Raw genomic sequence first — 22,702 nt, 5'->3', positions numbered from 1 at the left:
TGTTGTTCCCACTCTATGAAAAAAAAAGACTGCGCTACTGAAACAGGTTGCTCGTCATTAGCTTCAATTAGTTAGACTAACTCCAGATAACCGCCAGACCGGGCTTCTTCCATTGAGTCCTAGCCCAGGCCGCAAACTTAGAGTTTCCCCTGCAATGTCCGCCTCCTCGTTCACAGCTCCAGTTCCTCTTTAAAAGTCTTGATTGTCATGATCTATTTTACTTTTCACTTACCGTTATCACCTCTAGCAGACCCCTCCAATTTTCATTCTGTTTTTCTGGAAAATCCATTGATATCCCACTTCATCCTGCCGTTATGGGTACAGAAAAGCTCGACTTGGTTGCCTATTGGCCAAAGGCGGAGCTGAAGCTGCCTTCGCCATGGAGTGTCCCCCTTACAATGACCGCCATTGGTAAAATAGTAGCCGTCGAATCTCTGGATAGGGATTATCAGGTATTTCGTTACCAAAACTGGTCCGGTCAGATCCACATCCCGATTCATACGCCGGAATGGCTGGCCGATACGTTCCCCGACATACTTGATACCTTACATGCCGGCGCTTTGTCCCTAGACCTCTCTCGCTTCCACCTAGGAGGTCCATTAACGACAGATGAATGGGAGGAGCAGTGGTTTAGCATCATCTGTGAACCTCACTTCAGCTACGTCCCCTGTGGTCTGTCCGGCGAAGACGAGGTAGGCTATAAACGATTGGCATGGATTCAAGATGATGCCCTTACGCCGTAAGTTTCTAGGTCCCTACTGCCCTAAACGCCTTTCCTAAGCCTGCCTTGTAGTATTTCTGAGCGTGCCTGTATCGACCTGCCACCTCGCTTTCCGATTACTCCACCGTTCGTAACCTTCAACGGGTTTGTTGACACCCAGAAGTTCCCCCTTGCCGACAATCCTTCCATCGGTCTCGATGATATAACCAGGAACTCGTCAGCTATTTTCAGGGTGTGGTCGAAGTTCACTGTCACCGAGGCTGCTCATACTCCGAAGACGGGGTGGTACGCCAACTACGTCTACGCTATGCTTCCGAAATGCAAGCCACATATGAAGAAGAAGTATAAAGACTATCGTGCGGACACCACGCCGTTCCGAAGGCACGGTAAAAAGGCCTATATCACTGGCTACTTCCATGGGTTCTGCAATAAGAACGTTGTCTTCTCTGATGGTTGCCCTTACAACCCTCTCGAGTTTGTTCCACTCATCGAGGTCCTGAAGATTGACTGGGCTGCTGGTGAGCCAAGACAGCAGCCGGGAGCCCGCGATCTACTCGCTACACCATCCAAACCAGAGACCCCCAGCCGCGGCAAGGGAAAATTTATCTTTGATCCTTTTGTCCAAATTAATGCAGACGCAAAGCGGCCTGCTACCCCATCCAAATTAAGTAGGTAACGGTTTGACACCTCGAGGGCTACGCTAACACCACTGAAATCACTAGCTTCAGACTCCACCATTTATGACGATGATTCGTTTTCCGTCAATGGGCTTCATGAAGCCCAACCCAACGACCCAAAGCGGTCTGGAGAGATAGAAGTCCTTGGAGACAGCGAGGACGAAGCGAGCCCAACCAAGCGTCCCAAGCGAGGAAGTTGGCGTGGAAGAAGATAGACTATCTAGCCTTGCATACAGTCATAAGCATGAGTAACTTCCTCTCTGAGCAAACCTTCTTTACTGTAGGCATCGGCGGGACTTAAGAGTACTTAGCGGGTCGTACTAATATATGCAAATTGTATGCGAGATGACATACTTTAGGGTACTCTCAAGAACATAGAAGCGCAGCAAGGAGCAGAACCCACAATGCCTAGTGCAGTTTTATTTCAGCAGTACCTGAGGCAGGCTTGGCGGGTACTTCTCAGGATGCACCATGCATCCATTTCGGGTTCCTGATGTATGGACAATCGATCCAGGCTATCTCTCTGCTGATGTGTTCTCTTGCGTTCGGCAACGCTTGATGTGCAAAAATGCTACTATACTGTGTTGTATCAATATCATTGTGATGCTCGCATGATTAGCGACTGTGAAAGTCCGCAGCCAAGTAACGATGGTTTGATCCAACAGATCGCGTAGGCTGTCAGCGCACGTGTAAAGAGAATCCGACGAAGGCAGAAGGGACAAGGTCAGGCCTGCCATTTTGCGATCTGGAAGGTCCTTATGCTTCTCCTCTCCTGTCTTTCCAGTTGCGGTGAAGTTTCAGGTTAGGCCTCGGTCATTGATGTTGGGCCAGGTGCCCGTGACAAGAGCCTTCGTCTGGCTGAGCAAGCCAACGAATAAGCCTTTCACGGAAATCTCGTAAGGAAAAAGAAAAGCTGCCAATGAGCATGCCGTTATGGCATAGGAACGAGTTGGGATGAGGGAGAACAACATTCACGGTCCCTTTCAAGAGGTGGTTGGTAGCTTGAGATGCGAAAGGTGCCTGGAGGAACCAAAGGTCTTACGCGCCATCTATTCCCAAAATCGGATATACCTCGGAATTACACTAGGCTACAGATGCTCGTTAATTTGAAGACCAGAGATCAGGTGACAGCGCGAATATTACATAACACGCTCCCCTCTGAGTCACTTGATTGCCCGCCTCGTCTCGCGTCTGCTGCTCGCGTCACGCAACATTTTGCCCTCCTTTTCCTCCCTTCCCGCCCTAACAAATTGCTTCGGCCGCACCAAGCATTTCCTCCTTCCTACGTGTTAATAAAGTCCTCTTACGGAAGATCGTCAGATTTCTGACCAATATTTGTCCTTCAACCATCTGATCCGTCCTAGGATTCCACGTCTGTCGTGTTTGTCTACGCGTTGCGCAGAGGAAACTTACGAGGAACGATGGGCAGACACAACATACCGGAAGGAGCCTTCTTCGATGGCAGTCCTGAGATTCGAATCCGATGCGGCAAGGAACTTGATCAAGACATTCGAGATGTGCTGGATAAGGAAAATGGAAACCTCGAGAAAAGATTGCAAATGGATTGCTTCTTGCGACCTGCTAGTGATAAAGAACGAGATGGGCACTTGGCCCGGCTAAAGGGGGTTCAAAGGATGGATGATTTCTTGCGTAGGACTGGTGACCAGGCCACGTTGTACCATCATGGCAAGGTAAGTCCCAGTTATTTCCTAAAAGAGATGTTTCGCTTTTGCTTATTCCTATTATGGTAGAAAGTTGGTTGGGACGTCCGCCTGGGAGACCATCCATGTGGAATGCTCGCGTACAACGACAAATGGTGGAGATACAAGTATGACGACACAAATCTGAGAAGATTTGGTGACAAAAAGCGCGAGGAGATGAGCTGCATACCAGTTGACCTCCGCGGTAGTGAGTACCGGTACTCTTGTGAGCGTGAGTCGCGGTATGCCCACTTGCTTCTCGTCTAAATTGCTGACTTGTCGCACAGAATGCCTTTATTGCAATGGGCAGTACGACAACAAGATTGAAACCGAGTTGGGTCGCCGAACGAGCGGAGCAATGACTGGACACGGGCCTTGGATAGAATAGCGACTTGAAGTTTGACTTTGCCGCCGCTAGAAATATAACACTATGTAGGTCTCGTCTACAACTTGGAAAGGTGTTGTGAAAGCGGAAGTTGATTATGTTCATAACTGTAGAGGAGGTTTTGACATAGCTATCTATACATACACTGTCTTATCTACTGAGTTTCTTGTCTGTCTAGTCTTATGGCTGATTACTTCTGGTTATTGTTTTGCCTTGCCGATAACTACTTTTCGCATAGTCTTTTATCGTTCATGTAGCTTATATAACATCATCGTAACCAAGATTTTTTAGCCGGGCAGCATGCCATCTGGGTAAGACCAGCATAGGTCGGGATGCATGCATGGCACTCGGTCTTATTACAGAAAAGCTTGCTATTGCTTCGCATCTGGAGGCTTGACGTGGGGGCGGGGCTGGCCAGAGTACTTTACACCGAGATTGGCTGACGCTTACTATAGTGCCTATGGATGCTTTCTTTGTGACTAAGCATTTATGCCTGTATCAATGATGTGGACTCGCAGGCGCCAAGCTGTTGCTTTCGAGCCTTTCGTCAACCGGCGCTCAACACCCTCCTGAACTGACTCTCCTATCTTCTCTCTTCGCATGATCAAAGAAAAGCTCCCCTTCAGGAATCAATCAGCATGAAAAAGTACCAATACTCCCCGCTCACACTGAAAAGCCAAATCCGCCTCCTGAAGCTCTATGCCGGAGCGGAGGCGGAGGAGTTGTCCGGTGAGCTGGTGCACACCCCCCTCGGCGGAACGCCATTCTTCACCGCGCTTTCCTACGCATGGGGTGATTCGGAGCCCCGAAAACTAATTTTCTGCTCGGGTCTCAAGATGGAGATCGGCCCCAACCTCCACAGCGCCTTATCACATCTCCGACAGCCCGCCTGTGAGACCTTCCTCTGGGCGGACGCGCTCTGCATCAATCAGGAGGATATCCTTGAGCGCAACCAGCAGGTCAGGATGATGGGCGATATCTACGCCGCGGCGTGTTCTACAGCCATCTGGCTTGGCGAGGAGTCGTGTGAGGTTAAGATGGCCGTTGGCTGGTTACGCAGGTTCGCCGTAGCTTGGGACTCGTTGGAGTCTCACCCAGGCTCTATCACCAGAAATCAGGCCAAGGGAATGTTGCATGCGGCATTCGGCAGAAACCAGACAGCTGCCTTCCGACATATTTGGGCTCTCCTCAACCGTCCGTGGTTTACACGGAAGTGGGTCATCCAAGAGCTGGTCAAGTCGCAAATGCCAATATTGGTGGTCGGCAGAATGATTCTCCCGTGGGCGATGTTGGCTGGTTGGGTCAACTTCGTCGAGTGGTGCCCAAACATAAAGGAGGTTTTCATCCGATTCTGCCCCACACCTCTCGAGGCGGGTGCGAAGGTGTTGGGTTTGACTCTATTAAGGGTTTCACTTCTCACAAGCCTCGCGATCCCAGAGGACCAACTCCTGCTGTTTCTCATCGTGAGGGCACTAGAGTTCAGATGCAATAATCCCCTTGATCACGTTTTTGCGATAGTAGGAATCGCATCCGATGCCGACCGCTTCGATCTGATCGACTACGGAAGCCCAATGGAGAAGGTTTGCCGGCAGCTCGCGTATGCTTGCATCTCCGACAGCATGAGCCTCAAGTTGCTGTGGTCTCTTGTCTACCTTGCGCCGTTAAATTGCCGAGTACGTTCTTGGGTGCCAAACATCAAAAGCGTACTGGAGGACCATGACGGAGGCATCTTGGCTTCTCAGTTCCCTGTACAGCAGCACAGAGATTATAACGCATCTGGAGATACAGTGCTGCAAGCGCACTTAGACGATGACGGGGATATGCTGATGATACGGGGCCGCATCGTTGACAGGGTTCAACTTCTTGGGTCGGACAACAGAAGTCTTGGCGACGCTCGTATCGTCGAAGATATGTTTAACGATAATATCCAATTCCATCGAAAAAATGTCCAAACGATGATGAGGCGGAGGTGGCAATGGCTAAAAGAATGTCTGGCCATTGCGAAGACCTCGAGCACGACCAATGTCGAGGAAGCTTTCCAAAATGCGTTGCTGGGCGACTCCCTCATCAACAAAGAGGTACCTCAGAGTTTGGCAGTGCTTAGGAGCGAGCTTTCCACTCAGATACGTCTCCTCAAAACCATGGCCTACGAGAAAGATGATGGAAGCTGGTTATCCGCCATGATAGCAGGCATGAGCCTCCGATCGAGCCATCTCCTTGAAAGCATGATAATGGAAAAGCTGCACCGGCGGTTTGTCAGTACAGAAAACGGAAGGATAGGCTGGCTACCACCGATCACTGAGGAAGGAGACTTTATCTGTGTCTTTGACGGTATGGAGCTCCCGTACGCCATCCGTCCAGCTTCAGACGGCCGATATCTCCTTGTTGGTGAATGCATCATCCTGGGACTCATGGGGGGGGAGGCGGTGGGGTTATCTAGTGTCGCTTCGGAAATCATCGTTCTCCAATAATACCGATTCCTTTACCCACATACATTCTGTCCCGGAATTGGTATGCGAACAGGTTCAAGATTCGGTTGGCTGATGAGCTTGCGCAAATAATTTCTTCAGAGAATGGCTCGCTTCCATTTAATGCAGGAATCCTTCTCTTGGGTGGCAAGATGACTATTCCTTTGCTACTCAATGACATCTGCCGAGGTATCCACCCGCAGATGCTTCTTACACAGGGGGGTCCTTCATCTTTGTTCCTTATAAGCCATTCCCTGACGCAAGGCACTTTAAGTACCGTGTTATTAAGTTACACGGCCAAGCGACTTGAACAGGTAGCTGGTGACATAGTCGATACCAGCTTCATTTCTATAATAGATTCATGTAATCAGTCTTGTCCCAAAGGAAGAATTCATTTCTTGTTCCAGGCAGGAGCAATTCAGACCGGTAGACGGCTACAATGAGATTGAAGTATAGCATTTATCAATTTTCGAAGCATGGTCAATGTGAAGGTGTCTCCCAAATAAACTCAAACTGAATAATCCTGATGGCATTGAGTGAGATGCCGAACGCCACCTTCTGTGAGGCTCGAGAGCCTCGGACAGGAAAATCTGAGTCTACAGGAATGTCAAGTACTTTCAAGATCTTGCCCTCATCAAGAGAGCCACGTTGCCGAGGACAGATTGAAAGCAGCCCGGTCGCTGTCGACGCAAACTCGATGTGAAGAGAGAGTGTATCAATCTGCACATGCAATGGCCCTTGTCCCACCCGCGTGTACCGGTGCCATGGTAGGTCCACCTCTGTGATCTTAATAAAAGGTGGCAGTACGACGGGCCACGAATAACGTCTAGGCAACAAGGGGTCTACGGCATCGATGTGCCGCGTTTGGTGTACTTCCTCCCCAACCTCCTTGCCTCGTTCGGCCAGGCTCGAGTTGGCGCCACTCGACAAAGGCAGACATGCCCGGCTTTCAAGAGGATAACGAGAGATGATTCGTCCCCCGCCTTTGAGGCTTTGAATCACCTCTCGCATTTCCCTGACCATATTCTGGACCACGCATTGATACCTATCCGTCTGTGCGGCGGTCATCCACTCAACATCAGGCAGTGTCCATTTCTCGTAGATCCGACCGTGGGTATGAGACACCACATAACCGCCATGCGTACGAATAAACAGATCGCACAGATAGCAGGCGGACTTGCTGCATCCGATTGCTCGCGGCGCCGGCGTATGTGGCTGCTGTTCTGAATAAAAGATCTGTTGAATCTCTGCGTGCACGAAGCAATGTTGAGCACTACCCGGACGAGCGAGGCCTGGGGGTGATTGCAAAGCCATGATCTCAATGTGTTCGAACAAACGCCGATAGCTTGGCCGCCTTGCAATTCGAGCTAGATCGCTGCATGCGAAAAAGTATCGGGCCAATTTATCAACCTGGCGTATCTCTGGGCTCTCCGCAAGTTGTGTTTGAACGCCTAAAGATTTCAGATGCTCCTCGACCGAGTTTGTGCTGCCTAAGCGTGCGACTTGCGCGCATTGTATGACGATTATCTTGAGGGCGTCCCGTAAGGCATCGGTTTCCATGGGATGCTCGACAAGCTTCAGAGTGCCTACCAAGTCCTCCAGCCGTTCGAGGAGTGCTTTGGTTTGGGCAGAAAAACGCGAATGGTCCCCAATTGTAAGTATGCGGCTCCACAATCTGTCTTGCAAAGGAGACTGCGGTACTCTGTAATGCTGAGGCTGTGCTACCCAGGATGGGCGCAATCGGCTAAGAACGCGGTTATCACTAAACCGGAGCACCATATCCAGTAGGTCCTCTCGAACCGCATACTTTGGACCGTCTGCAAGCACATCAGCCCCGATCGTGGGAAGTCTCTAAGAAGCCATACCCTCTTTGTTAAGCTTGCTTAGGCGTGCCGTGAGTTTCGTGAGCTCTCCAATGAAGTTTGATGATGGTGTAGTGTTGCCTGCGAGTACAAGCTGTAGGCGTTCGGGATATTCGCGCAGAGTCACCGTAGACACAAACTTACCCCCTTCTTCGTGATGAGCAAGGAACGCAATATGGTTGGCCGTCCGAATCTCATCCTCAATGGAAAGAGTGTGAGTTCGGAATTCTGGTCTCACTCCCTCATGGTAAGCTCGTGGTTCGGATGGTGTCTCGGTCAACTGTTGCAGGGACGCAATGGTTCGATGAAACTTTGCCTTCAGCTGTGGGGCCCATAAGTTGGATGAGTTGTTCATGGCCGATTGCGGTCGTCGCGCACGAGCACTGGTCCGAAATAAGTTACTGTAGACCAGGCCTGGCAATAGTCTTCATCAAAGGTGTCGTAGGAGATATTGACTCACTTCATAGATCTATTCCTTTTCACTTGCACCTGTCATATTTGCGCGTCGATGCCCAATGTTGGCTGTTCCTGCTTTCTTTATCGGCCACTTTGGTTTGCTACTACCTCGGGGGCCAGTTTGTCCAATCGCCGCCAACACACCTTGGTTGCTAACACGCCCCACCAGCATTGGACGGGAGCTCAACAGCATGCTGTCGGGCGGTTAGAGGGTGAGACTGGGGGAGGCGTGAATCTTGCCGACGAGGGTCAAATCTCAATGGGGAATTGCGCCTCATCCGGGGATATGGTCAGATGACCGTGTGTCAAGCAGTGATAGCCTGGACTAGGCTCGCTATCGGATACCACTTCCGCCGTACTAAGGCAGCAGGGGGAAAAGCCCCAGACGATCAGTGTAATAAGCACGACGTTTGCCCTCGTTGTGGCTCACAGCCTACAGAAACTCTGCATCCCCGGACACGGCGTATCGCCCGTTGTGGCAGGCACGAACGGCTAGTTGGTAATGTATTGCACTGAACTGCCTTTGCAGTTGCAGCTCGGCAGTACTTGCCTACGTACCACGACGAAAAAGAAACGTGCCGCCACCATGTACAATGTACATCGACACTTTTCACGAACCTTTTTCTCTATTGACATGCTGCTCCAACGGCAATCCCACTGCTTCAACGACCAGTCGCATCCTCAGGTTCTCTCCGCACTGTCTACGGATTCTCATCACTCCAGGTTATACCACCCACGGCGCCGGTGCAAGGACCGACGGATCTTGGCAAGCCATGAAAAAGAGAGTCGCGTCAGCCCCAGGCTCCAGTGACGTGGATTGCCTCTGCTGTTCAGTGCGCGGTCTACCGGCCTTCTACCGAGGCGCAAGTGGTGTCTGGCGATAAAAATGGGTCCATGGGTGACTGTCAGCGACTTGGTCCTCAAGACGAGCATCAATAGGGCCAGGCTGTCGAAGGGGACCGAACCGACTGTTGCGCGACGTTCATGAGCAAGGTCGCCCAGCTGAGCATGGTGTTGCACGCGGTAAGCATCCTAGGCGAGGGCGGTATTGATCGGCGTGTCACGTAACAAGGACCATGCAGCCAGTCCGCTTGACTTTTGGTGTTTGGCTTTGGTTCCCTGCTGACATTTGCAAGTTGGGCATCCACCCGTTTGGACGGTGGATTGACGTTTTAGGGTATCCGAAACAAACGAGGGAACTTGCAGCGCTTTGTCGGTGAATGCAACATGTCCGCGCCGTGATCAATCCTGTGCACTCAGCTCAGCAGCCACAGCCTACCGGCCTGGTAGCCTGCACCCCGCTCAGAAGGAAGCAACCATGCACTTCAAAGGCCGATGAAATTGATAGCATCAACTTGCTTGAGCCCTAACGAGGTACCCGTGAACTACAAAGCTCCATTGCGATTGCCCAGCCAGCCTTCTATGCGCCTATTGGATGCCCTAAGGTCCCACCATCCAGGCTTTCTGCATAGGGTCAGATTTCTTGGTTTCCGACTGGGGCTCATACAACAAGCCTCGCGATTTCAGCCATGCTTTCCTGTCCCAACCTTCCTCATCATGTACCAGGAGATGTCAGGATGTCGCCAGAATGCATTCCGAAAGTGTGCCAGTATAGCCCGATGACTACGTCAATTGGCCGCGAGCTCAAGGCTTTGTATGTTCCACCCTTGCTGGGTTGTAAGACTCGCTCCCTTGGTAGCTTGCTGGAGAACGACATCGGTGCATGGGTGCCAAGGCACTTCTCCAATCTACCAATGAACCGCCTACGCCCGGGTTGAGCAGCGTTCGCCATCTGCGAGAGACATCAGATCCATTCTTCTATGGTACCTAGTGGAAGACATGGACAACAAGCAGTGGTGAAATGCAGGCTAATCCGGGCAGAGGCTGACGCGGTTCTCACAGCCAATGGTTAGACGCCCAAAAAACCGCCTCACTAGTCGCCTCACTGAACGCCTTACTGAACGTGCCAACAGCCCCCGCGCAATTTCGCGATTGCGACGTTGCCGATCAAGAAAGTGGGGTGTTCATTCAGCAATCTGCCCGCAAGAACTTGTTTGGCATCGAATCGGATTACAAGCACTACTTAGGTCGGGTGACCGGTTAGACGTCCTGGAAACGTGCATGTGTGGGAGGCCATCCACACAAGGTGGACTGGTGGGCGGGTGATAGTGTCCGCCCACGCCAGGATCCCCTGACTAGCGCTCCATTTAATCACGTGTCGGGATGTTTGTACTAACAATTTCATGTTCCTGCCAGTTGGTCGATGCTGAACGAACGCTGCGCGACCTACCTTATGTTCCGCCAATCTCCATACTATTGGCCCGGACCATGTGAGAAATGCAGCGTTCTGCTGGGCCTTCACTGTGTATATTTGACAAAGTCTCACTGGAGAGGCTACTAGTAATTGTTGATATGCGCAGTCGAGGGTGGCACCCATTGCAACCGGCTCGTGCTATAGCCCGCAATTGTCGTCAAGGTTGCAGCGCGGCACGCGGGCTCGCGGCAACAAATTCGGACTGAATATGTGACAGGGCGCTGTAGCCAATTAATACCTTGCGCGTTTTTTGGAGGCGGTGGTGAACTAAGCCCAAGTGGTCAGCACGTCCATGCCGGGGTTCTGGTCGACATGGTTTGGCGCTTGGGCGCGTGGGCGGTCTACATGGGTCTACCCACGTTCACAGACTTCAGCTCCATCTCAACGAGCGGCTAATGGTGGGCGGTGCCACCCGTAAGGCCACGTACCTGGGCCCTACGGCACCTTCTCAGAAGTACCGATGGGTGCTGGCGAGTGGAAGCACTTTCTATGGTACCTTGACTACAAATAAGCTACTACTTGAAAGTCGTGTTGAGATGCTAGATAGCAAGTCGGATTTTCTGTTGCGATTCGCCCAGCTATAATGCAGGATACACAAATTTACCGTATCGCCATGGTCCGGCATATGTTATCGGAATGGATTGCTTCAGCTAGGACGATGCCAGGCCTTCTGCCGAATTATAAGACCCTCCGAAAGGTAGTCAGCGTGCAGGCGCACAACAGGATTGCGCATCAGATGGGGTTGGTCCACTAATCATTCGGCCGAGTCGAGTCACGCCAAACACCCTCTCACTGCGAACTTTCATTTGCTTCCGTGAAACATCACATTGAATGAGTCGACCTGGAGAGATGTTCCCTAGAAAAGCGTCTCTCGTTTCAGGATACAAAATGCTGTTAGGCATTTTTGGGTCTGCTTAGAAAACCAGCATAGGCAACCCTTCGGCTTTGTTTCTGTTGGAACAAGGGGCAATTGGAGGCAGCAGGAGATGGGAAGGCACAGGCCTGTCAGCCACACCCGGCGAGGTGGGGCCTGCCCCTCAGCCACAACGAGGGGCATATCCCACTTCACGTGGCCATCGGCTGAGCAGTTAGATTCCCCTTCTCAGTACCTCAATACAACAACCAGCAGCAATATCACCACTTTGACGTGACCGTTGCATCGAAATTCTGCAGAGCTGTATAAAGAAGCTATTCAAAACAACTCTTCCGATAGGAAACTCCAAACCGTTGCCAGCTAGACTCCTTGACTAATAGAGGCGGTAATATTGGCGTATACCCTCACATGGTCACTAGGACTAGCTAAGGGGTGCGGCGGCGATTCGTGTATCAAAGCAGAGCAAACCGCAAGCGCTTCTCTGCACTGCTCAAGCGGCGCCCAGTTGTTAGGAGCAGGTCAGGGCAATCAGCTGTACCACAAAGCAAAAGCTTCGGTATTGATGTTCTGTACTATATAGTTACGCCGGCCAGCACCCCAACTGGTTGGGCCTAATACCAGTCAGTTAATATCACAGTAAGTTTGCGTGTACTGGTTAGGGCACAAGGTAACATGAAAAGAGAATACTGTGTCAAGTATGGAGAGTTTGCAGCCTAGAACACAAAGACCATCTGTCATTCTACTTAGGCGGGAATGCCGCATCCGACCCTGATGACTGGTCGCCATGCATGGACGTCGTAAAAGAAACAGTGAGTTTTGCCATGGCAACAAGACGACTCGATATGCAGATCAAACAAACGTAGGACAAGAACAACACAACATCACATCACCAACACTAACCACCGACTGACCCTATACATACCCTCGTGCCACCGACAACAGGGCTCGCTTCAGCCGCCAAAGAGAGGGACCTGAACACTTGGAGAGAAGTGGCCAAAATGGCCTGCTAATACTATAACCCCCACGAGAAACCGCAAAGATTGGAAGGAGTAATCAAAGATGATACAGATGGGAATGGATCTTGCTTGTGGGCTTATCTGAGACCAGGGTAGACACTTAACAAGGGGAGCATGTAAGATAGATACAAGAGCCCTTTATGGATTAGCCAGGGCGTAACAAACTCTGTGTGTGTGTGTACTGTACAGTACAGCACAATTTGATGATTGTGTAGTTCTCAAGCTTCTACGTAAGCACAACGGCTTATGGGTCACAAAGAGTAGTGATCTCATCGGTACACAAATGCGAAATTTCTACTTGCGTAGTATAAAAATATTACCGTACTCGTGCAAAAAGTAAAGAAACCAGCGGGTGATTCTTACTCAACTTCAACACGGAATCTGTTTGCTTCCGTCACCAATTTCACGCCTGGTTATTTCGACAGCGGCATTGAAAAGCATTAAAAATCTGCTTTATGTAGGTATTCGAGTTTTGACCAGCAAGCCAAGACTAATACCAAACGCAGTGCGAGCAGACAATTTGTCTAAAAAGTCTCTGAATCTCGAGTGTCGATGGCTCCTTTTTCTACCCTTAAGTACAAGCTATGGGTGCTCGCAATGACTGCACAGTCTGCCATGGCCTTACCTATAACATGGGAAGAGGGCCTCATTCATCGGCGGTCTTTGGTGGATTCGTCCTTCAAGACAAGCACCATAGTTTTAGCTGTCCTACTAGCGGTTGAGAATCTTTTTCTGGCTATCATTTCGGTGTTAGGGATCAGATGGCTTAGCGATTGTTTCTCGTACTGAAGAGCAAGGCGTGCTCCCGACAATTTAAAAGTGAATGAGACGTCGCCATCAAAGGAGGCAGTGGCTCCGAGACACTGCTTTGAAAGAACTTGCAACTAAATTGAGATGTTTGGAAAGGTTCTGTACTTCATGCCCTATTGTTGAGTAATGCAAGGTTTCTGTTGGATGGGCAATCGAAGGCAACATGTAGATGGGAGGCACAGCCCGGCCAGCCACACCTGGCAAGGTGGAGTAAGCCACCCAGCCACAACGAGGGGCATATCCGACTTCACCTTTACTGGGCAGGGCACAGGGTAACGTGAAAAGACGTTACTGTGTCAAGTATGGAGAGTTTACAGTCTAGAATACTGAGCTACGATGTTTCTACCTCATTGTTTGTTCAGGGACCGTGGACACAATCATCCTTTTCAGCTACATTGCCACACTGGAAACCTGCTCTGAAATCGATGAAGCGCACCTGCATCTTCTCCTTGGCGTAGAAACGAGACACAACACACCTCCACATTATTGCAGTCGAAATCGTTCTTTGATGATAGTCCCAAGAGCCTGCAAGACCTTGTTGGTTTTGCTATCGAGGAATTCCACTCGGGGTCAGTATTTCCACCCACTGTGTTTTTTTTTTTTTTGAAGCATCCCACTGGTCTCAACACGGACGCCATGAATGACGATTATTGTAGAACCTGCAAGGCTACTTCTCGGGATTCCCGACATACGGTGAGTGCAGCAGGAGGAGCCGGAGGTACAACATTAAGTCCGTAGTCCCTTCTTTCCAGTCCACGGATGCGGGGTTCGAGTTCGAGTGTTTTTACCCAAACCATGCGTCTTGCCTCGGCAGGCAGTTTCAGGAACGGGTGAAAGGTCGGATACAATAGCCGCAATGCTCCCGCATGGTTCGTGTTCGGCTCATTTGGCATATCGCCAAGCCTAAGATTTTGATAATCATCCAGGTATCCGTCCGTCCGTTGGAACCGTTGGTGAACAGGCAGATACACTCTGTCAATGACGCCAATCAGGGATTTCGCCACAACAGAGTTGTCTCCTTGACTATCCATTGACCTAATAGTCAAAGTCCGACGGAGCGCGTGGAGTAGTCTCTGGAGCACCACTTGCGCGTTTGGCACGTTTTCGCCTTGCAAAAAGTTATCGAAATCCTCCAGCAAAGATCCGGATATCGGACTGTTGACATTTTGGGACCAGGGACGAAGATCCAGAAGAGTGAGCATGGACACGAAGTTGCAGACAAGCTGCGACCATGTCTGGCTTTGCAAAGCATCCCTCTGTAGCTCTATCAGAGCATCATGTCCTTCCTCAGAGGTTGACCAATCACAGAGAGACTGAAAGCTGACAGGCTGTGTTGACGACCAGAGGAGCAGAGGTTGGATCTTCTTGGCGGGATCCCTCAAGTGAGGACACAAGTGCAAGAGGTCATTGGTGAATGTGCGGAGGCTTTGGATTTGATTCGTACTCAGCTCCATGCGTAACTCGTCTATCACCCACTGCGGAATGTTAGTGGGAGGTAAGGCTATCAGCAGAGGAAACTTACTAGATCTCTGGGGGTCGCAACAGGGAGCGTAGACTCGACCAAGTCGACAAATTCGGAAACAGATTCCACAGACCAGTTGAGAAATGCAACCGTTTGCGACAAGGCCGTTGCCGTATCCGAAATAAAGTTATCAAAGTGTTTGTCATCGTCTTCGCCGAGGACAGATCCGTAGAAGCGGGCATTGAGCCCGTGAGCAATGTCGTTGCTAAGCTTTTTTGATTTCCAACCTGGATCGAAGCTCGATTCTCCCCCGGAGGACTCCAGAGCATGAATGAAGAGCGCAATACAGTGATAGTCTGTGCTTTGATCACATGTAGGCATTGCCTCTGAAAATATTCGCAGCGCACGATCCAGGTCTCTCAAGCTAAAGTTTCCGAGCTTCCAGTGAGAAGGAGAGACTTTGAAGCCAACCACAACCAGGATGCGTAGGAACATCATGCGAGTTTGGTCTGTACTGTTCTGCGATGTGTCAGTCATAAATTCCGATCAGTCTACTTTGGGAAATGTCACTTGCACGTAGATCGCGTCGGAACACAGCCCATAGAAGCCCAGGACGTTGCCAGTCCTGGCATCGAGCCATGAAGTACTTTGCCATTTCATGGCCTTCCGTACCACAGATCTCTCTAGAAGCGGTCTCGAGGAAGCGTGTTGAGGCTTTGACTATTACACTTTCGAAGTCGTAGTAGTCGATTTCCCACTCATATGGCAAGCCCAGACCATATGTCGGCCCGGAGAGAAAAATATCGGAAAAGGGGAACGGGAACGGCAAAATGCTTTGCGGGATGGCAAATTCAGAGTACCTCCCATCGTGAGTGACGCCGACAAATTTGATGGACGGGTACCGTTGAAAAAAGAACTGAAGTGTTTCCTCATTCGAACAGTTCTTTCTCGCAACATAATGGGGTAAAAAAAAAGACGGCTGGGGCCTTATGTATTAGCTTTGACGGCCTGACGAATGGAAGGTTATGAGTCCTACCGAGCAACGGTGTTCAACACTGGTGACTGCCGCCATGCTGACAGATGGAATGTCACTGACCACAGAGCTTGTAACGTAAGTAAAAGGGGTAAAGAACCCGGAAGAGGATCGGATGCATGATATGAGTTCTTATACACCCTGGAAATCACCCCCGCCCAGTACAAGAATTAGAACCCTCCGTCCGGACAAGGTTGATTCCATGGATCCTCAAGTATCACTCTTGATTCTTATTCGACTAGGTTCAATCGAATGAAGCTGCCATCGACCATGTCACCAGTTACCTGGTCAAGTCACTTGGCCAGGAACCTGGATACTAAGAGTGCCTTGCGCCAGGGGGTATCTCCTAAGGAACGGAGATGAAGGACCCTCAGTGCCAGAAGCGTTCACGGATGCCTCATTAACATCGTACGAATTACGGAACGCCTCGCCGTATCAGCTCCGCTTGTGTCGGTCCTTTTCAGGGGCTCAGCCGCAACATAAGATGCATTTGAACGTCATGGCTGCCTAGACACAGGGGCAAAGGATCTTTGGCGGTGTCATGGGTAGAGATGAAATCAATGCCGGAAGCGAGGAGGCGAGGTTGAAGCAAGACCATTGGTAGATGATGGACTCGATAGAGCCGGCGGTCAAGGAGCCAATATTGGTACTCAGCTCTCCTCAGATACCTGCCATATGCGGAAGCCAGACCGGTTCATGGACCGGCTCATACGATAGAGCTCGATCTATGGCCGCGTCAATTTGGCACACCTTGTTTAGTCTGTCTTGTGAACGCTTTGGCGAGGTCGTGGCGATACAACGTACCAGTGCTCAGGTGGCAGCCCGAATACTGGCTGTTGGGAAAAGAGCGGTGTTCCCGTCTCATTCCAAGGGAGTCGGATAGGACATTCGGTCAATCTAAGTGATGTTTTCATACATCTGGCGTTGGCTAAGGACTCTTGCCTAGCAACTCTCTTGGTGATCGCTTTAGCCGTTGAAGATAGAGCGGGCCAGAGGTTCTCTCTCTGCTTGATTCCGCGTCCGTCATGACTCCAAGAGTCTTGACGTGTTCCTTGGCCTGAAAGACTTAGTACTCTACGATAGTCGATTCAGATTGATATTCACGGCATTACTCGTCTCATAACAGCGTGTCTCTTTGGATCCTTTTCCATATTTGTTCCACAATCCCGGACAAGGTACTGTAGGCTTAGCGTTCACTTTCCACTTATCAACCACATTCGGGAAGCCTATCATTGGCTGTTGTTCTCCATTTGAGTAGGCATTTCGTCAGCTACAGTTACTTATCTGTCATGGCAAGGTAGTGTATGAGATTGACAAACGTTCACAGTCAGCGTCAAGGGTCAGAATCTCCTCAGAGAGGCCCAGAGAACCTGCTAATTTTGGAACAAGAATGACATAACATGCACAAGCCAGATACGCCCCTTGAAAACTCCAGGCCTGTCAGCCACACCTGCCAAGGTGGGGTCAGCCACTTAGCCACGACGGGGCATATCCGACTTCACCTTGCCGCTGGCCACGCAGTTAATTAGTTTAAGTTGTTGTTCTAGCCACCCATAAGCGGTCTAGTACAATTCACCCTCTAGGGAAATAAAGTCACAGTACGTATAACCTAATAAAGTAGCACCTCTGATCTGTGCTGGATCTCAATATATCAATACGGTACGAAATACCCAACAACGTGGAACGACTACTGGCCTAGATCTCACTTCAATCATGGCCACATGCGGGGCAACAAAGATGGCGTGGTTAGTGAGCGTACGTACAAGCAGAAGCATCAGCCACAGCCCTGACAGTGATGGCTTCATTCAAGCTACTGCCACGGTCGTGAAAACCTTGCGGCTTGGGCCACGTTGAACGGCGATGGCTTCAGTTCATCGAGTCTGCTACCAAGGTTCTGGAAACCTTATGGCGGGCCACGCAGTTATAACCCATCTCGATATCTCAATACAACATTCAACAGCAAAATCACCACTTTAAGGTTATCATTGCTATCAACTGTACGATTATCGCCTCTTGTGAGACCAACAGTCGCATGTAAATTCCGAAGGGACATTTGGGTGATCTTGCCCCAACACTATATCGTATTTGATTTTTGAGTATATTCCTCCGTTGGGTTGTCTTTTGCCCTTTCTTTTCCGAGCTCAGCTGTTTTCAGAAAGACGGACGATGATGTGCGTACCTCGTAAACCTTCGGAGTACGCACTGGCATGTTCTCATTGAATCCATAACCTGTTCTCATACTGCTGTCCATGGCACAAAGCCTAGCTTGAGCGGGTACAGGTCGTCGTCCTGGTGTCCGCTGCAAGCCTTCCTAGGTACGCTGAGTCTATGCAATCGATGTACCTACCAAAAGTTGACAGATCTACCTGTATATCCCTAAGTGAAACGGGAGGTTTGTTCTCAAGGGAGGCGCAGCAGCTGCCAGTGACCGGGTTGCGTGCGTGCGTAGTGTGAATAACTGAGGCGGTAACAAGGAACGGCGGCAAGAAGGGGCCGGCTGGGCCGCAGGATAAAAAAGGAAACCCCTCGCCGGTTGCAAGTATGCATATACCGGGGGCTGCACTTGCATTGGTGCGCTGTGTGGTATAATACAACCTGCTGATAGCCCTCGACCAGTGGGCTGAGTTGCACCATCCAGGGGAAAGGCAGATTGGAATAACAGTCAATACCCACCCCTACCTGTGCTTATCGTCGACCTCGTTACTCTGTACGACCCCAGCCTCTGACAGAAAGCCGAATTCACGGAAGTGAATCTTGCTTATGTGTTTATCCGAGACCAGAGTAGGAACTCAACAAGAGGGGCATGTAAGATAGACATAAGAGCCCTTTATAGCGGTGTTTTACGCACCCTACGGCGTCCAGGTTGCTGGCCGATGAGGTTCTACTGTTCAAGTGATGGCCTTTTCTAACGGTGTTATACCCCTTTGTTTCTGTAACAGTCGCTGAAAGTGACGCCGGTCGCAAGGACCTCTTGACTCTGCGATCAAACCAATTGGCCCAACGACCCAAAAGATCCACCAGTGCTTGCAATCGTGCAAGCCCTGCTGGCAGCACTGGTCCATATACCCTTCAGTAACGTACATCCTTCGGCTGGGGAATTGCGCTATTACAGTTTCTTAATACGTCCCTGTCATGTTTGCTGTGAAGGCCGATTGTACATTATCTCGACATCCGGTCCGCCGCAGCTGCTCCTTATATGCCCCCCAGGTCCCCCCCTTGACCGAGCTTAGTTCCCCTGGCTATAAGCACTAATCCCGCGGCGTTGTGCTATCGCCGATCTCTAACGTTGGCCCTAATGGCTAGCCTTTGTTGTCGAAGTTTGCGCTGGGCGCTTGGCTAGAATCCCTTTATGCTCCCTTGACTATGTGCCTGTGCGGTCCCAGCTGCCCGCCTACGGCCCCACTAGTGCCGCGCCGGTGCCCCCCCTTCTGGGCACCTGACACTTTCCCACGGTGCCTTTGGAAACGCTTCGACGGACTCTAGTCTGTCTACTGTTACTGTAGGTGTTGATATGCTACGGCCATCTTCTGGAAAGGCGAGATGTGCCTTTTGAAGCTCTGAGGTCTGATGCGTCGTAGCGGGTGTCTTATGGGTAGAGTCTGGAGATGCACCCAGAACTTGATCGCTTTCCTATCGCCTCTGCTTCGGCCACCGTATTGAAGGTCCCAATGGTTGCTTAGGCTCCCATTTTCTGTACCCTAATGATGACACCTCATCTGGGCTGCTCTGCACCTGTGTTTCCAAACGTTCGATGCATAGTCCATTGTCGGTGCTATTGCCGCCACGAAGAGTCGCCTTGCCGTCGACGGAGATAGGCCCTTTAGTCGTCTGAGTTCCAGTCCGGCTTCGAGGCCTTTCGTCGCCGCTTCTGCCACATGTTGTTCGAAGTCGAGTTTCGCGTCCATAATCACACGGGGCTGGTCAATTTGGTAACCCAAAGCTACATGTAGAGATAATTCAGTAATGACAGTTCTAGTCCTAAAATGATCTAACATCCGTAAAATAACTGCCATCTTCCAGAAAGTATTGACTAAACTGAGTATCGTTCAGTGAACATTTCCTCGGCCCGGAGGATATTCATGAGGAAACCTTCCTGGTCGATCTTCCCGTCAGTAAAAACCCTGGTGGGTATTCCTGTGTCAGGGTCCGGAGGGCGTCGCCGAGGGGGCGCGGGGGGGGGCACCGGCGTGGGCCCACCTGTGCGGAACATCATTAATGCGAAAGATGGGATCCCGGAGGATGCAAACAGCCAAGTGGTGATGTGGACAGCACGCGTTGCGACATTGCTGCATTGGTTGAGTTGTTGACATTATGGGCTCCAAGGTCTAGTCCGCGGTCTACAAAGTAGAACTGAAAACGAAGACATGTCTTAATTTGATGGTCGGCGACGGCTGAACCCATGATGTGCCTGAATCAGTCAGCCGTTGTGACAAATGTCCGGGAGGAAGCCCCGGTCGGGATATCCTTGCGGGCCGAAGCCGCTCGCCGACGGGCGAACGGGGCAGACGACCCCACCGCTGAGTCGGTGGGGTCGGCGACTTGAGAGCCACAATGGGACAGTCTCCGGTTCTGGATTTTGAACCAACAACGAGCAATTTGGGGCGGACTGGGGGTTCTTTGCGACCGGCCACCGCCGCTGTTACGCAAGCACTGATCCACGCGTGGGCGAGGTCAGGGGTTATAGGGCCTGGCAGGGATGTTGACTCTCTACACTATGAAAGTCTGGCCCGTGAAGCTCCAATTCTGGCTGTGGACAGGTTTGTTAGAAGTGTGGATGTGCGGTGCGGATCTGTTGGTGAGGACTCGTTGGTGTGAGGGCAGGTTGTAACGACAATCGAGCCATTTCAGGCTCCCCATGTTCACGATGGTTCCGATGTTCACAATGGGACACTCTGCGATGGGCGAGCCAGAAACGGCTTTGAAGTCATGTAGAGATAACTGGCGCGGCAAGCCGGCGAACCTCATTCCGGCCGAGCAAATGGCAAAGACGAAAGAATCCATTACTCGATACAGTACTCCGCTGCACCGTCCTGAAGACCATTTTCCTGCTGTGAATTGTCAAAGACGATGGCGGTCGTCTCCTCGGACGACTTCGTGTAGGAGTATGACAAGAAGACCAAGGAGAAGGTCCAGAAATGTGGCGGCAGCGCCAAACGCAAGTCGGTCTGACTGGACAGAGAGGCGAGGGTGTTCTCCGCCACAATACACTATAAACCGACCTACGGACAGCTCGACGGAGCTACCTACGTCCCCGAGGGTCAGAGCATCCCGGACGTCAACCAGTTTGTAAGCTCATTACATTTGGGGAAGAGAGGGGGGAAAATGTCTTATCGTAAGAGGTGTGACATAGACTAAGACGTACGTCAGCTACTAGGTTTGTATAACGGCCTGCAGTCCATCGACCGTCGACGCCGCAGCCGAGTACCCGGTCTACCGCCGCCCATCGGCGGAGAGAGAGCACGCCGATTTTGACGAGATTACGGTCGAGACAAGCGACTGCGAGGGTCAGGCGCCGTCGACCGGTGCGGGACGAAGACGACACAGAAGAGGCAGAACACGCAGAGGACGTAAGGGAAGACGCCGACGCGGACCCCAAACTGGCCGTGGAAGACGGTCAGCACGACGCGGATGCGGGAAATTTGCGGAGATGCCGCCCATAGCCCGGACGTCGTCAACAGCGACAACAACGACAACGGCGACGCCGCCAGTTCCCCAGAAGCAATCGTCGTGACTGCTGCAACAGGGACAGTGACGAAGGACGAAGGTATGGACGAAGGGAACGAATTCGCGGGCCGCGGCGTTGACAGGGTGCCTCCTGTCAGGGACGAACCCGCCCCCGAACGAGACATGCGATGTGGTGGCCGCCGACTGTCAATTAAGCACGATAGGCGACTTGGACTGGCCCGAGCTTGGGCTTGAGTCGGCAACAGAAAGCGAGCCGTTCATACCCGACTGGCTAATGTTGGGAGTGGAGGGGACGGAGGGGACGGAGGGGACGGAGGTCGCCCCAAATGGCGAGGCGCCGCGCGTGGATACGGAACCCACGACGCTTTTGGGGAGTGCGCAAACAAAGAGCGTCATGAACCGACTTTGCTTTCCCAAAGTGTGTCGCAGCAGCTTCGGCGCGCGAGGCAGAATCGCATGAAGAACGCGGCGACACACGACGCCTCGGCCGATGGCGACAGCGCGCAAGGACCGTTCGAGCATGTTTTCCGTGGTGACCGTAAGCAAGACTCGCAGGCCGGCGCGGGAACACAAGGCGGAATGGGGTTGATGACCAGCCCAGCGGCAGCCAAGTCCAGAGCGGGTGCAGACGCTCTGACGCAGGGACAACTCTGCTTCTGCTTCCTTCAGGCCCTCGGCCGGCAAATTCATTTTCAGACCCAGGCCAGGCCCAGAGAAAAGCGGCGCACGGCGGCGGCGGTCGCAGTGTAGGCGGGGTGCGAGCGGCCAGCTGGGAGGCTTCGTGTCGGATGCGTGCCGGCCTGACTCCGGCGTAGGGACACAAAACACAGAACAACAACGAGAGATCGAGATTGTTGGCTGAATCGCTTTTCTTATTTCCCTTCATATCTTCCCGACTTTGTTGTGTGCGTGGATAAGCTGAAGTACTGACGTAATCATTCGCCGATAACCAGCCTCGGAAGGCAGGTGGTGGTGGTGGCTTCTTCAGGTCTGACGGGTTTCCATTCCTTCCTTCTTGACCCAATCAATTATCCAGTCAGCTCGGCTGGCAGGCAGCTACCTCTCTCTCAATAAATTAACTGCTTGGCGCTTATCCTCCATCGCCATCATCACCACAGCCGTCTGCGCGATCATCCTCGATTTCAACTCTTTCGTCCAAGCACAGAGTGGACGACCTTCCGCTATACCTTGCGACAGGATTTTGTTCGGCTCTTCGCTTCGCTTGGGTAAGTCACGTCG

At 51.5% G+C, this 22,702-nt stretch overlaps 5 protein-coding genes across 5 annotated transcripts; 4 read left to right on the top strand and 1 right to left on the bottom strand.

The window, feature by feature from the left end:
- Positions 1–398: 398 nt before the first annotated feature.
- Positions 399–1,613, top strand: ColSpa_12204 (uncharacterized protein; the record flags this gene model as incomplete). The annotated part of the gene is made up of 3 exons (XM_049278416.1): positions 399–739; positions 794–1,389; positions 1,450–1,613. 3 exons carry the CDS (start codon positions 399–401, stop codon positions 1,611–1,613), a joined length of 1,101 nt encoding a protein of 366 aa, XP_049134373.1.
- A 1,578-nt stretch (positions 1,614–3,191) lies between these two features.
- Positions 3,192–3,486, top strand: ColSpa_12203 (uncharacterized protein; the record flags this gene model as incomplete). The annotated part of the gene is made up of 2 exons (XM_049278415.1): positions 3,192–3,306; positions 3,386–3,486. 2 exons carry the CDS (start codon positions 3,192–3,194, stop codon positions 3,484–3,486), a joined length of 216 nt encoding a protein of 71 aa, XP_049134372.1.
- A 635-nt stretch (positions 3,487–4,121) lies between these two features.
- ColSpa_12202 (heterokaryon incompatibility protein 6, OR allele) lies at positions 4,122–5,954 on the top strand (the record flags this gene model as incomplete). The annotated part of the gene is made up of 1 exon (XM_049278414.1): positions 4,122–5,954. One exon carries the CDS (start codon positions 4,122–4,124, stop codon positions 5,952–5,954), a length of 1,833 nt encoding a protein of 610 aa, XP_049134371.1.
- Positions 5,955–14,687: 8,733 nt separating this feature from the next.
- ColSpa_12201 (uncharacterized protein) lies at positions 14,688–15,240 on the bottom strand (the record flags this gene model as incomplete). The annotated part of the gene is made up of 2 exons (XM_049278413.1): positions 14,688–14,708; positions 14,806–15,240. The coding sequence occupies 2 exons, from the start codon at positions 15,238–15,240 to the stop codon at positions 14,688–14,690; spliced, it is 456 nt and encodes a 151-aa protein (XP_049134370.1).
- A 6,166-nt stretch (positions 15,241–21,406) lies between these two features.
- On the top strand, positions 21,407–22,213 carry ColSpa_12200 (uncharacterized protein; the record flags this gene model as incomplete). The annotated part of the gene is given in 3 exon segments (XM_049278412.1): positions 21,407–21,542; positions 21,586–21,881; positions 21,893–22,213. The coding sequence occupies 3 exon segments, from the start codon at positions 21,407–21,409 to the stop codon at positions 22,211–22,213; spliced, it is 753 nt and encodes a 250-aa protein (XP_049134369.1).
- Positions 22,214–22,702: the final 489 nt, after the last annotated feature.

Source organism: Colletotrichum spaethianum (assembly GCF_022836535.1).
Source record: "Colletotrichum spaethianum MAFF 239500 DNA, contig59, whole genome shotgun sequence".
NCBI lineage: Eukaryota > Fungi > Ascomycota > Sordariomycetes > Glomerellales > Glomerellaceae > Colletotrichum > Colletotrichum spaethianum.
This window is presented reverse-complemented; position numbering and strand designations above follow the sequence as displayed.